The sequence below is a fragment of the Podarcis gaigeae genome (genome assembly GCF_964106915.1).
Source record: "Podarcis gaigeae genome assembly, chromosome: Z".
Classification (NCBI taxonomy): domain Eukaryota; kingdom Metazoa; phylum Chordata; class Lepidosauria; order Squamata; family Lacertidae; genus Podarcis; species Podarcis gaigeae.
This window is the reverse complement of record NC_139691.1, coordinates 24,694,304-24,710,305: the sequence shown is the minus strand read 5'-3', so window position 1 is coordinate 24,710,305 and position 16,002 is coordinate 24,694,304. Positions and strand designations below refer to the sequence as shown.

The 16,002-nt window shown below is 43.4% G+C and overlaps 1 protein-coding gene across 6 annotated transcripts in view; it reads right to left on the bottom strand.

The window, feature by feature from the left end:
- TRPC5 (transient receptor potential cation channel subfamily C member 5) overlaps positions 1–16,002 on the bottom strand; it is a 172,731-nt gene that overhangs the window by 68,421 nt on the left and 88,308 nt on the right. For all 6 annotated transcript variants that reach the window (XM_083722117.1, XM_083722119.1, XM_083722120.1 and 3 more), the window contains one exon: positions 14,702–15,223. In XM_083722117.1, coding sequence (XP_083578243.1) covers positions 14,702–15,223 — 522 coding nt within the window. The remainder of the gene's footprint in view (positions 1–14,701; positions 15,224–16,002) is intronic.

Here is a 16,002-nt window from a genome sequence, read left to right as displayed (position 1 = left end):
GCATCAGGGCAACAGAAGCAAACAAACCCAAGGTAGTCATGGTTTTGCAAGGATTAAAACGAGTTTAAAAAAATGTGAAACTGTCCAAGTTCGGTCTATTATTTTTAATTTAAAGATTCTGGGGGTTTTTTCGTTTAATGTTTGCCTCTAACAGCAGGAATGTAGTAAAAGTTGTAGCCCATGCCATGGAGGTGGGCAGTGGGGAGGAAAAGAAGACTGTGTGCTTCACAACTAAAGCAATACAGTGGTACCTCGGGTTACATACGCTTCAGGTTACATACGCTTCAGGTTACAGACTCTGCTAACCCAGAAATAGTACCTCGTGTTAAGAACTTTGCTTCAGGATGAGAACAGAAATCGTGCTCCGGAGGTGCGGCAGCAGCAGGAGGCCCCATTAGCTAAAGTGGTGCTTCAGGTTAAGAACAGTTTCAGGTTAAGAACGGACCTCCGGAATGAATTAAGTACTTAACCTGAGGTACCACTGTATGCGTTTGTAAGGCATATGCACACACAACTGAGGTTGGAGAGGATCACATTATTATCTCCCAACCTGCAGACTGAAATAATGTGGGAATAATGTGGTCACAGGGCCACACAAGCTTGCCCCACCCCCTGTTTCAGAATAGTCCTGGTCAATGCATATAGTGCAATGACCCAGTAGACTTGAGGTGGTAGATGGAGGATTTTGGATTACAAGCAGAAAACTCCAGTCCTGATGCAAAGACAAAAGAGTTTCCAGCCCAATCCCCTTTTCCAACAGTTGTTCTACCATCTTGTCCTACTTTATAGGAACAACATAAGAACATATGGAGATGCCTTATTCTGAGTCAGATTATTGGTTCATCTACCTCATATTACCTACACTGACTGGCAGTGGCTCTTTGTCAGGAGCTGGAGTCAGGCATAGGTGAGAAATTAAACAATAAAGCACCTGATGTCAAGTGAAGTTAACTCTATATTCAAAGAAACAAAACAGCTCAGTTCTAGTGGTCACAGTGACCCTTCCCAGCAAGTATTGCCCCAATGAAGCAGCTGCAAGGACAGAGGGTCACTGCCTTCCCACTGCCCTCTAAGATTCCTCCCCTGGGTCCAGCAACCAGAGACTCCTTTGTCTTGTCTCTCTTGGCTCAGCACTCTTCATTCCTCTATGTAAACTGGAGGAAGGGGAGCTGGTCACAGCAGGGAAGACTCCCTGGATTCTTCAGCAACCTGCCTGCAGACTGCCTCTTGACCCCCGCCTCCTGCTTCTGCTTCTGGGACCACTCTGCCACAGTCCCTTCCTGCTTACCAGACCTTGTTACCTCTTCAGCTTCTGACACCTCCTCCTCCCAGTCTGCTCCCTCTTCTCCTTCTGACAACTCATCGTCATCCTACCATCACTCTGAGCCTTCTTCCCCTGGGGGTTTCTTGGGGGTTTCCTCCTCTGCATCCAGCCAGTCCATGCCACTCTCCATGGTTATGGGCACGGGGCATTTTCACTCCTACCTGGAGCTGTTGGGGATTTAACCTGGGCTTTTTGTATGCAGCGTGGATGCTCTGCCCTGACCTACAGCCTCTCCTCTTGATACTACTTGCATTAAATGTGTGTGTGTGTGTGTGCGTGCGTGCGTGCGTGTGTGTGTGAATATAATAAAACCCAACCTTCTTCTCTTTCCTCCCTGCCATTACTAACACCAGCAATCATGTTGACAGCAGCCTAGTTTTCTTCCTCCTTTCTGTCCCCCATGGACAAAGCACTTAATGATATCATGGCTCCGAAAATGGGTAAGCAGTTCTCGCCGTGTCTGGAGTCCATGCTGTCTCATTTTGGGCTGGGTGAATCATAACTGTGAAATGACAGATTGATGGCCATTGCAAGAGGACAGTGTGGGTGGTGGGGTCAGAAGCAACAGGGGATTATGACAAAAAAAACCCCAAAAAAACCCACAGAACAAAACAAAATGAAAAACACCTGGCAGCAATGAGAACTCCACTACTGCAGCCAGGAATTGTAACAATTCCTCTGACCGAAATCCTTAATGGGCTTCTGATGAATCAGTCTCCTTGGCTCACCCTTTTCCTAAAGAGAAGAGCCACGAGATCATTATGTCTCCTTGTCATTTGCAAATGATGATCCTGATCACCATTCCAATTTGGCTGCAGAAGAAAGGACTTTCACTGATATTTTTTGTTTGTTTTGTTTGAAACCTATCATTCTGAAGCTTATTTTAATAAATGCTTTTGCATCTGCAAACAAGCCTGGTGTCAGCAGATGGCAACCATGGGTAACTGCCAAGGACCCAGTGCAACGGCAGGACCCACTGGAGCTCCTATTCAGCAGTGGCTGGGTCTGGGAACCCATATTTTGATTCCTCACAAAGGATTTGAATTTAGGATTATCATTGCAGCAGAATAAACTCCCTTGGAAAGTGGTGGGCTCTCCCTCATTGGATGTTTTAAAGCAAAGATTGGATGGACATCTGTCTTGGATTCTTTAGTTGTGATTCCTGCATTGCATGGGGTTAGACTAGATGACCCTTGTGGTATTTTCCAAATCTGTGATTCTATTATGATCATTACATAAAAATATTTCTTTCCTGAATTTTCCTGTCATATATGCAGAGCACATGCTCAACCACTCAGCTACAGCATTGCCCATCTAACTCAGTATTACGTACTCTGACTGGAAGCAGCATTGCTGCCTGGGGCGAGGACTTTCTCAACACATACTCCCTGCAAGGGATGTCTCTCCCCTTTAGCATTTCATTCCTAACAAAGGCATGCTGCCTGCAGTGATTTTTAGTACAGTATTAAATCTATACATACTTTGCAAAGTCATAAACTCCTTTACGAAGTGATACATTAATAGTACTATTTAGCTCAGGTGTAAAAAGATAGCTTGCAAGGAATGGGAAAGGAAAGGCATTACATTTATAGTTGTTTATACTTATCGTTAAATAAAAAAAGCCTCCATATATCATAGAAGGCAAATTGCCTTTTTATGCAACTGGCAGAGAATTAATTATACAGGAAATATTACAATATGCCCTACAGTGATTTTGGTAGAATATTGTTTATAAATGTCAAAATTCAAAATGAAACGCTCAGTATCTCTCTGCCTTTCAGGTCCTAGAAGCTCTGTCCCTATACAGGATGGATGCACACCATGAATTTCAAATATACCAAGGGCATTTGATGAATTATTTACAAGATGGGAGGGACATAATTGCTTGTGATATATTTATGCATGCTGTGGATAAAAATAAGGCAATTTCAGCACAGTACAAAACCTTTTGTTTCATCAGTTGGTTGTGCATCTGTGAACACATATTTATTTCCTCCACTAGTTAAAGTCCGTAAGATCAAGAGATCATGTTGTTATGAGGTTGTGGGGTGCCTAGGCTCCCCTTCTAGTTCCTGGAACCCCTTTCTAATTCTTGGGCGCCATACACGGGATTTAGCATGTTAACACGAAAGCCTGGAGCCAGCCTGGTGATGGCCTGCTTAAGATTGATCGTTAGCTGTGAGAAAGTGAGTGGTTCTGTGCTAGAGGGCAAATGAGAGTGGCTCCTCCCACAACTCAGAATTAGTTAGAAAGACAAAGCCTTTAAAGTTGAGTTTGTAGAGCTGGAAGGAGGGCAGTTGTTTTAGGATTGCAGTTGGGGATGATATGGGCTGGAGGAAAAATAGCGGCAGTCTGTTAAACACAGCAAGCTGAAAAGAGGAAGTAAGAGCACAAAATGGGCTGACTGAATCCAAGGCTGCAGCTATGGGAGAAATGAAACCCTTTTGGAGTGTAATGTTGGAATCCCCTGTATCATAGTCTCAAGTTGTATATATATGTGTGTAAATAAACCATATATCATAAAGACACCACAATCTCTGCTGCGCCTCATTTCCAAAGGAAACACAAACCCTAGGCAAGTACCTGAAACCCCTGGAATTGATCACGGTTGTGGAGATTGAGGTGGCATATAACAATATTCTTAAAAGATGCAGACAGGGCTATGTTTGAAGCGTTCATATTACCTGCTTTACTTATTTGGATTTCAAAGGACAGACAGATAGAAAAGACCCTCTTCTAGGTTTCCAATAGATGCTCAACAGCCCCTGAACATCAACACACACTTTCTTCATTGATCCACTCTCTATACCAGCTATTGTTGACCTTCCCTTTCTCTCTTAAGAACATACAAAGAGCCTGCTGGATCAGACCAATAGTCCATGTAGTTAAGCATCCTGCTCTCACAGTCAGATGCCTGTGGGAAACCTCCATGCAGGACCCAAGCACTCTCCCTTCTTGTGGCTTCCAGCAAATGGAATTCAGAAGCACTGCTTTCTCCAACAAGGGAGGTAGAGCATAACTATCATGGCTAGGGCTGGGAGATATCTGGTTTTCAACATTGTGATATTTCACCAGCTAAACACCATGATATATGGCAATGTCTGAAATAAGGATGGAGCTGTGTAGAGGCATTGGCTGGCTTCACAAGTTTCCCCCCACATTTGATTTTTGTACTGTGGGCACACACATGCACGTGAGCACACGCACACACACGTGCACACACACATCATGATTCACAATATATTGCCAGGTCAAACACTATGAAACTGATATCACGATATGGACTTCAAACTGGTTTTGGGTGATATATTAATATATCGCCCAGCCTTAATCATGGCTAGTAACCGTCCATAGCCTCTCCTCCATGAATCTGTCTAAAGCTCTTCTAAAGGCATCCAAGTTCATGGCCTTCACTGCCTACTGGGGGAGTGAGTTCCATGGATTAACTATGCACCCCACTGCCAATCCCAAACCCCACAATTTACTAATATCTCCCTGTCACTGTCACCACTGACAGGAGAGAGAAGGGGTGAAGAGGAGAAAGCCTTTCTCTCCTTTTCCCCTTCCTGCAGGACCACTGCTATCTGTAGTTGAGAAGGCAATGAAGAAGAGAGTCTTTTTATAGCAGCAGCAGCAGCAACAACAACAACAGCAACAGCAGCAGCAGCAACAACAACAACAACAACAACAACAACAACAACAACCACAACGTAAGGGGAAGAGCAGGAAGGCTTGCAAAACCTGCCCCACACTATCTGCCTGCCTATTCCCAAATACCTCCTCCTTTTCCCCCTAGGCTGCTCACTGGCCTGGGCAGTTCCACAGCTACTGCCTTTCTTTGTAGTCCCTTTCTTTCTCCTCTGCCTCCAGTGCCGTTTGTGTTGTGCTGTCATGCTGCAGTTGGTGTGGCCACCCATTGGCAGCCACACTAACTGTAGCATGACAACTATTTTTTCCTTACAAAAATATTATATAGTAAGATAGCCCTTTTGCCTTAATGTATTTATTTGTTCCCTCAAAGTTGAGATAAATCTTTATCGTACTCCTGCACAAATATGCCTTGGATTATTTCCAGTCTCGAATTGTGCTTCCTCTCTGATGCCTCATGGGGATTGGGGAGGGGGAGGTGAATGATGCTAGATTACAGAGTAAAATATCATTTCCGACTTCAAGAGGCAGAACAGCAACAACATAAGTTTGAAACCAAATAATTTTGTTGGATTTTTATACATTTTTGCTGCTTTCAATCTCCCCCCCCCCCCCGTTTACTTCCCTCCCCTCTTCAAAGCACATTTCAAGACTTACTTCCAAAGATAAAATACCTGAGCCATAATTTTTGCTGGAGACATTTAAGTAGACAAAAACCACCAGAGAGAAATATATTCCCTAGCAGTATATGGACAGTCTTACCAGCTATTCCATGGAAAGCTCTGCGGTGCATTGAATCTGTCAAGTGTGGCACTACTCTTGGCAGTACAGCATTCCCCAAAGACCATGGAGAAGCTGGAGAATTTCTATGGAGCACTTTGGTCCACTTTTTAAAAACGGGGGGGGGGGGGCTTTTAAAAATGTCAGTGACACATGAAGAATGAGTTCAGGGCATGTGGAAATAGAAACTCTTGTGGCACGCACTGTGTCTTTCACGCACAAAAATAACCCTCGGGTTTATTGACGGAAAGCCAAGGACTTGTCATTGCTTTGAGCCAGGGAGTAAGATGCAACCCACTTTTTAAATGTCTTTTGCTGTGGTCTGTAGTGGTAAAACAAAGCAGTTCGTTAATATATCCTTCAAAAGCTCACAGAAGAAAATAAGCAAATTACATTTGTAAGACTCCAATCCTCACATTAAACATTATCCTGCTATAAGTGCATACCCTCCAACATTTCTCTGATGAAAATAGGGACATCCCATTCCATAATGATAATTTTACTATTTATACCCCACACATCGTATTGGGTGCCTCAGCGACTCTGGGCAGCTTCCAACAAATATAAAAACATCATAAGATATTAAACATTAAAAAAAACACTTCCCTATACAGGATTGCCTTCAGACAGCTCGGGAGTCAGATAACTCCATACCCTCCAACATTTCTCCAATGAAAATAGGGACATCCTAAGAAAAAGTTGGACATTCTGGGATCAAATCACAAACTGGGACTGCTTCTCCAAATCAGGGGTGTCCCTGGAAAATAGGGACACTTAGAGGGTCTGTAAGTGCTGCGCTGCTAAATTCCATCTGAAATATTCCATTGAACCCTTCACCCTTATGAAAAAAGCAGTTATTTTTCCACATCTTTCATGGGGGCGGAGGAATTTCAGTGCATTTTGCAGGTAGGTCAAGGCTAAGAACATTCAGAAATAAGAAGCGACAAAGAGAAGAGAAGAAAAATGAGACAGACAGATAGAAAAGAACTTATTTTTAAGGTCTTAATCAGATTCAGAGAATAAATTTAAAACCGTCAAATATGGAGAGGGAATGATAGTCTGATTTGTCATTAGAGAAATCTCATTGGCCCAGAATTCTGAAATCCCGGGGCAGTCTGACCATAGGTAACCATAGCTCTATTCTGTTTGTCTGTTTTTCTCCTTTCTCATCTCTTCCATCACTGCTGAAGTTTAGATGATAAAGAAACAGCATGGGCATAGGGAATCTGTCTTTCCAACTTACAAAACTTTTTAAAACGCGATGTGCATCATTGCTGGTGCTTTAATACAACAAAAACAATGGTGGTAATAATAATAATAATAATAATAATAATAATAATAATAATAATAATAATATTTACTACCTAAGTAGATGTTTGTGCTGAGGTTGGAGCAGAAGAATTCTGACATACTGCCATTTTGTACCAAGACAAGCAGGCAACCACCAGCCTAGCCATAGACTGGTTTGGGTCTTGCAATTGGAAAAAATGAAAGTGTTTGCTGTTTTGGTTGAAAATGTGCTATAATAACATAAATTGCCTTGTAATAATAGGTTGTCGTGCTGTACAGATCAAAATGAACTTCACCAGCTACAGGCTGTGATCTACATGGTGGTACCTTTGTGCCCGTGTGTCTAAGTGTTTTCGTTCATTTATTTGACTATTTGTATCCTCCCTGTGGATCTAAAGTGCCTGAAGACTGGTAACAGCATAAAAACTAACAAACCATTAGAAGCACAAGATTCAAAACATTCAGTTAAGTAGCAGCATCAACAACAACAACAGCAGAAAGAAAACCCAAAAGCCTTTCCTCTAAATATTTCTTTGTAGCAAGGTCAGTCCCTCATTCCTGTCCCTGGAGAATCCCTGCCCCAATGAGTCTTGCCAGGGATGCTGCATATGATAATGCAGGAGTCACTAATCTTTTGGGGCCAGTGGGCACACTGCAATTTTGAGGAAGTGTTATGGGCACCACTCACAAAATGGCTGCTGTGGGGTGTGGCATAGCACAAAATGGCTGCTTTGGGAAGGGGCATAATAGAAAAGGGCAGAAACAGAGCAGAAAATAGAAAGTGCTATAAAATGTTTTGAGTCTACCCCCTCTCTATTAAGTACCATGATATACAATGGGAGGAAAGACACCAACATCAAGCACCACTATGCTCACTCACAGAAATAATCTTTTGTACCTCACCTCTCCTCAGAATGGAAGGAAGGGTGAGTGTCCAATCCTGGCATCCAATGAAATGGGGGCATGTTTAAGGGGATGTGTTCTAGGGCTATGCCATACCTTCCAACATTTCTCCAATGAAAAGAGGGACATCTGATTCCATAACGATGATTCTACTATTAATACTCCTTTACTATTTATATCTTTCTGGGTTTCCCATCTACTCCAAGTGGCTTCCACCATATATGTAAAAACATTAAAAAAATTAAACATTTAAAAAACCCTTCCCTATACAGGATTGCCTTCAGATGGCTCGGGAATTGGATAACTCCATACCCTCCAAATTTCCCCCAATGAAAATAGAGACATCCTACCATACCACCCAACATTTCTTCAATGAAAATAGGGATGTCCTAAGGAAAACAGGGACATTACAGGATCAAATCAAAAACTGGGATGGCTTCTCAAATCAGGGACATCCCTGGAAAATAGGGACACTTGAAGGGTCTGCTATGCACTCTGCACTTTGTTTTCCAGCACAGCTCCTGCAGGGGAATGCAGTGTGACTGCTTCCCACTGACATCTCCCTGCCCACTGAGGTCCCAAACCCTAATAGCCCTAGATTACTCCCAAGCAGCCTGGGGCAATCTGGGGCTGTTTCCACCCAACTCAGACAAAGTCTGGACACCCAGACTCTCCCTTGGACACACACCCATCTTCTGGGCATGCAAGAAGCATTATGAGAGTTCAAAAACACATTCTAGCCTGGCGAAAGAACTTTCAAGGAAGGTACAAAGCAGCACTGATGATGGGTGTGGCCTGAGGAGAGCCATATAGAAAGTCCTAGGGGGCTGTGTTTGGCCCCCAGGCTTGAAGTTCTGCTATCCTGGTCTACAACACCCAGAGATGGACACCATACTATAGATACAGATTGACTGATACCTAATGGGGAGGAACCAGCAGAACATGATCCATGCAATATGCTTTGGTTAGCACAGTTTAAGACTGCATTATTGTTGGACAATTGTGTTTTGCAGGGACAAAGGTAAAAAAAGAGTTGAGGCACGAGCTCTCAGGTGACATAGATCACAACTTCAACAAGACCTTCAACAAGTGATAAGCTAATCACTATTTTCACCAGGCAACCATTCCTATTAAGAGACAAGTGTCTCTGGACAAGCTCCATCCTCAACTCTCGATTAGAATCAATAAAGTCCCTGTCCCTGTCCCATCATAATCACGACACATTTCACGTCCAAATCAACTTCCCCAAACCATTTAACTCTAAGGGGATGAATTAGTTTTGCCCCTCAAAGCTGTCCCTGTTCTCTCATTCCAAGGCTGTTCCCTTGGGAAACTGATCTGAGGACAGTGGTGAACAAATCTTTCAGTTCAGTTTCTCATGTTTCCAATCAAGTTCAGTTTGCTCCATATCCACATACATTTGTGGATCTTTCCTTTTAAAAAAAAAGTTTGTGTGAAAATTCATATGCGTTTCTGTACACATGCCTCATAATATAAGCAGTTTTGTACACTGTTTTGCCTAGGCTTGCATTTCTGTAAGAAACTCACCCCCCCCCCAGAAAAGTAGATTTTTGTATGCTGTTTTCACTAATATAAATATGTTCTCATGTGCTTTTCACTAATAAGCACATTTTTATATGGCTTCTTGGGCTGCAGAAATTGGAGAAGTGTAAATTTCAAAGGAGAGATGCATTTAGGTTCATGTATTGGTTTGGGAAATGCAGATTTGGTGAACTTGCATAAAACACAAGCAGAATTAATTCCTGCCCCATCTATAGGTATGTCTTCATCCATGCTACATGCGATGCCTAAGGAGCGCATTCAGCCATTTCAGCTGCTCCCTCTTTTCACTGTCCTGTCCCTTCCTTGTCATCTCCTTTGCCCTTTCTCTGGGTGATGAGTACGGGGACGGTGGTGGTTCTGACAGCTAGCCCAGGCAACCGGAGTAAGGATCTCCAGTCCTGGGGCAAGGATGTCCAGACCCAGTGGCTTCTTAGTATCACTGACAATGTGGAGATCAGTGGAGGATCCAGCTGCCCTTGCTCTTCAGCAGGCCTTAGATATGAGGTCTGGGTAGGGCTGAGCCCTGACTGACAACTTCGCTATTACCTCTGCTCCCATATTCATGCTGAGATGCCAGGAGCTGTCCCTTGACCTACTGGCTGCCACCCCTTGACCCCGCTTCCCTGGGCTTCACTAAGTCCTACCCCATGAGATCCTGAACCTTGAATCACTACACTTTATCTTTCAGACTCCACTGAAGTCCCAGAGAAACTCTTCAGCATATATTTAACCTGATCTTAAATACCTGGTCTACAGTTCAGAAGCACTTCAGAATAATTACTCTTTGTTTTCACAGTTGCACAGACATGAATAAACTGTAAGTGTGACCAGGAAGCGCCATCTGGCCATGTTCTGTACGTGCATTTGAATGTTCTCACACATTCTTAGAGCTGACTGAAGTTCAAAACAATTGATGCTAATTGGATACTAATCGTAGATCTGGAGCTACAGAGAGTTCTTGCACCTCCAAGGGAATTGTTCCCACATTGGTGACAACAGTCTCTATCTGCTCACAGGCAAGGAAGGAATTCTAGAGGGTTACAGCTGAAATATCTTGAATCATTCAGAGGGCATGTTGCATTCTCTGAGAAGCTCTGAGCCCCAACCACTTTCTTGTACCAGAGACAGCAATTCTCCTGCTTTTTTACACCTCCATTAGAATGCAAGAGCCCTGTTGGCTCAAACCAGAGCAACAATCTAGTCCAGCATCCTGTGTCTCACAGCAGCCAGTCAGATGTACCCAGGGAGTCTTCAAGTGGAGCACTACAACACCAACCTTCACACAGTGCCTAATGCTTTTTAAAAGCCATCTAAGTTAGTGGCTGGCACCAATTATTAAGATAATAAATTATATAAATTAACCATGGTTGTAAACATATATGCATTTACTTGGGATTAATTCCCATTTAATTTAACAGGGCTTGCTTCTAAGTAGACCCTATAGGATTGCACTATTAAGCATATTCATTTTATTTGTGATTATGAGGAGTAGCAGGTGGTGAGGTGGCATGGGTGGGGGCATGGCTGCTCTGTTGGCTTCCCAGCACAGTGAGCACTGGTACTTACTGAGAGGGAGGAGTGAGACTCAGTTAGTGTGGTGTAGCGCATGGCAGCAGAAGCATCACAGTGGCTCCTTCACAAAGCACTGCACCATGCCAAGCTCACCTTGCCCCACCTGAACCACCTCACCAGCCACTACTGATTATGAGTAAACTGATGGGATAGCAGTTTTTCCTGTGCTCCATGCACTGTGCAGGAGGGAGAGAGAGGGAGAGAGAGAGAGAGAGAGAGAGAGAGAGAGAGAGAGAGAGAGAGATGTGCATTCAATACTCTTTAACAGCTGGGGAATACACAAACAGAAGGTCTGCACCAAACAAACATTTTATAATCAGAAATGAAAGAGCACTCAGACTCCTCATACATGTCTCTTCCTTGAAGCTCCTATCTGAGCCCGTGAGGGTTATCTCTAGCTACAGTGTATTTGAAGCCATTCAGTATCTTGATATGGACTGCAGCAGTTTACCTGCAGTTCAAATCCCACTTCAGTTGTAGACAACTCATGGCTGCACTAGCATTCTTTGAGGGCAGTTAAAATGACCGTTAAAATGGTCCATAAGAGTGGATGTGACTGTTGTCAAAGCACATCAGCTATGGAACACACTTGTCTGATGCCATGATCAATTACTACTAGGCTTCAGGTCAAAAAGAATTATGTTTCTCCAGGCTTTTAATTGGTGTGCAGTGGTTTTAATTAAATGGCTCTTGAGGATTCTGTGGAAATGCCATGGTTGTATTTGTTGTCATTTGGTTTTAATATTATTTGTAAGCAACCTTGGGAATTTTATATCAAAAGGTGGTGATAACGGGTAGATTAAAGATCATCAGGTCCCCAAAGGGATTCTTTTTAAAAAAATGTTTTTATTATACAATTTCAGCATAACAAATTGTCAAACCATATCATCACGGTTTGAGAGAGAGAGCGATCTACCTGCGACGATCGTCCTGGTGATATTTTTCCATATTTATTCCTTATTTAATTTTTCTTAAGTTATTCCATTTTGTTAATTTCCCCCCTTTCCCCCCTTCTTTCCCCTTCAGGGGCTTTGCCCCATGGGGCGTTTGGCCCCTGGCGAGCTCTGGTCTTGGAGCTTTTCGTTGCCCAGTTGGCCGCTTAAAGGTAAAGGGACCCCTGACCATTAGGTCCAGTCGTGACTGACTCTGGAGTTGCAGCGCTCATCTCGCTTTACTGGCCGTGTGAGCCGGCATACAGCTTCTGGGTCATGTGGCCAGCATGACTAAGCCGCTTCTGGCGAACCAGAGCAGCGCACGGAAACGCTGTTTACCTTCCCGCCGGAGCGGTACCTATTTATCTATTAGCACTTTGACGTGCTTTCGAACTGCTAGGTGGGCAGGAGCAGGGACCCAGCAACGGGAGCTCACCCTGTTGCGGGGATTCGAATCACCAACCTTCTGATCGGCAAGTCCTAGGCTCTGTGGTTTAACTCATAGCGCCACCTAGGTCATGTACATTGTTTTAGGCTATATCTGTTGCAATTTTGGAGTGGGGTGGGGGACAGAGTCTGTCTTTTATTGTTACATGTTAGTTTGAATTTTTTATTACTATATTGCTTTGTATAGAGAGCCAGTGTGGGTAGTAGTTGGAGTGTCAGACTAGGACACGAGAGAGACTAGAGTTTAAATTCCTACTAGGCAATCAAGATAATTGTGTGACCACGGGCTCATCATTGCCCCTCAGACAACCTACCTTACAGGGCTATTGTGAGGAATCATTGAGGAGGGGGAGGACCATGTACACCACGTCGTTTACCTTCCCGCCAGAGCGGTACTGTTGTGTATTGAGTCAAAGGATTTTATATCTGTATTATTATTGTCTGTATTGCATTACGGTAAAGTAACTGCCTTTTGGTTCCAGAGGGTACAGCTACTATTGGTTCATTTAAACTGCTGTATTTGGATCCTCTGTCTTATTGGTTTCCTCCAAAAGGCAGGACTGTGATTGCCTGAGATTGTTCCCTCCAAAATGTATCCTTTCTAGCTTGTTCCCTGTCCCTATAAATGTAGCTCTCCCCTCCTCAAGTCTCAGTCTTGTTTGCTTTAATAAAGAAGTGTTACTAGAGAACTGTCTCCAGCATATTATGTCAAGAGAGCTGAAATTACAAACTCCACGTCACAACAGGTACCTATTTATCTACTTGCACTTTGAGGTGCTTTTGAACTGCTAGGTTGGCAGGAACAGGGACCAAGCAACAGGAGCTCTCCCCACTGCAGGGATTCGAACCGCCAACCTTCTGATCGGCAAGCCCTAGGCTCTGTGGTTTAACCCACAGCGCCACCCATGCCCCTAGTTGTGGAATCTACACACATATAAAAACCATTCTGAAAATGCTTTAAAAAACATTTTAAAAAACACATTGAATTTACCATAGGGCTCACCATTGCTATCCAATGCCACATTGTATATTGCACTTAAAACACACTCAAAATGTTTTATTTCCAGCTGTATAGCTGAGTCTACTGTTTCAATGCTGCCAGCTAACCAAATGATGCCCAAGGAAAACCAACCCTGACTAGTGGAACTGCCACCAACCCTGTAAAGTTCCCCAAATCTGTCCCTCAAACTTGAATTTGGGGGGACACAGATCTGTTTCTGGACACCCTTCTGGACACAGAAGAACAGATCTGAGGCTCACCCAGACAAGAGTCAATGGTCCACTTCTTGTCCTCTGAGCCCCAAACCCACAAGTTTCTCAGTAGGTGCCAGATATGGAGACAAATCCTTTATTAAGAGACTACAAAGTCAAAGCAAAGGACACTTTAAGGAATTCTGTTTCGGGGGGGGGGGGGATAACAAAAGTAGCTTGCCTCACTATCATACGAACCATTTGAGTCACAGACCCACCAAGCATACATGATTGTTGCAACATGATACTTTATCTAGATGGGGCACCCCAGAACCAAGTGAGAAGCCAGTTTTTTAATGCCAAAAGGCATGGATAGAAAGTAGATTTTTCCTTAAATCACCCAGGGCCTTATTTCCCCAGCATTCGAGGGTGTAAGCTTCAGCTGTTGAGTTGATTTTTATAGTCACTATGACCTTCAGCAATCTCACAGCAGATTTCCACACAAGTGGTAAATTCAGAGGTGTGGCAGGGAAGGTAGATGGAGACAGTTGGAGTCGGTTGGAGGCGGGCTCCATTTCCCCTCCGTGCATAGACTAATTAACTATGACTTTTCCCTCAGGAAGACCACACTAAGAATATTAAGTTAACCATTACAATAAACCAAAGAAATAATAAATTTCAAAATCATAAATTTCTTTACATTTGTTATAATCTGCCCAGGTAATATCTATTGATGGTAGACCACCACTCTCTTCATTTACTGATTGTATGTAAGCTGCCCTGGGATCCCTTTTCTTTTAAAAGAACATGTCACACCCCGCCTGGAAATACACACTGGCTCAGCCTTCCCCAGTCTGGTGCCCTCCAGATGTTACTGGACCACAACTCATATAACTACTTAACCTTGGCCATGCAGGCTGCAGGTGCTGATGGGAGTTGGAGTCTAGCAAGATCTTTTCAAGGTGGAGGTATTGGTTTGGGGAAGGCTCTTCTAGCTCATGACATATGCATAGAGTTTTGGACCATACCCAAGTAGGAAAACAGCCCTTACCTCTTTCTGATGGTACTTTATTGCTACCTTTAGCTTTGCCAAGTCATGACATTTCTGCGGGTCTAATTCTTCGCTTTGGTCATCCCTGTGGTTCAAGATTATTTCCAGCTCCCTGGAGCTCCGTGCCTGGTCCAGAAGATCTTTAGCAAACCTCTTGCACTGCTGTGAAAGCTCCTCATACTCGGCCTTGAACTCATTCTCCACTTTGCTGAGCTCCTTCAGCTCCCAACCCAGCCGGAAGGCCGTCAGGATCGGGTCCTCGCTAGATAAGGCAATCAACGAAGGGCTGGCCAAAGCTTTGTAAATATTCAGCCTTGACCTGGAATGCCTCAGGCTGTCTACTTCAGAACTGGAGACGCATTCCACACAATTGCATCTGATTTGGTGCGGGCGCGGGATCGTGACCCGTCTTTGGACTAGCAGCTTGATGATTTCATAGTTGTTGGTGTGAGCCGCCAGCATTATGGGGGTTATATCAGGGGTGAACTCCGAAAACTGAGTGTCCATCATTAATGTGGGGACCTGCACAAAATGAATAAATGAGTTAAAATCTTTCTTCCAGAAACCATATAAATCATGGCAGATCAGGAGCATACATAATAAAGGACATCAAAAAGATATAAAGGACATATAGTATTGTGCTGGGTTTTGTGATTTTATGTCTCAGTATTTTCCTGTGCAACACCCAGAGAGCAATAGCTATCAGGCATCTAATAAATTTAGAATAACTAATTAATTAATTCATTAATTGGATAGTCTGTCCCCAGGAACCAAAATCAAAACAACTAAAAAGAAACAGACTCTAGGTTCAGCCTCATTTTGAAATAGGATAAACAAAACTGGCTACAAAATTAGCAATTCCCCACCAGAATTATCTCCAACGGAGAGAACAGAACTGAATGCAAGATCAACACCTTACTTTCTATTCTGATGAGGTGGAGAATATTCTCAGAAAATGAAAAATATGCTATGATAGCATATTTGTCCACCTCAACAGAATAGAAAATAATGTGTTAATCTTCAGCTCCATTAAGCAAGGACTAGTTTTACAAACCAGCATTTAGGTTGCATGTACCACTAAGTATTCTCAAAACCACAATCACATGTACTATCCTAAGAATGCCTGTAGAACTCCTTTTAATGAAAAATTACACCAAGAGTTTATCCCCTCAAACCATTGACCTTTGCCTTATTACAGACCACTATCCTGACTGGATCAAGCATGAAAACCCATGTGGGCCAGAGGCAGACATTGCTTCCCATGGTGTCCAAATGGCTCCCCACGCCTAGGATCCCATGAT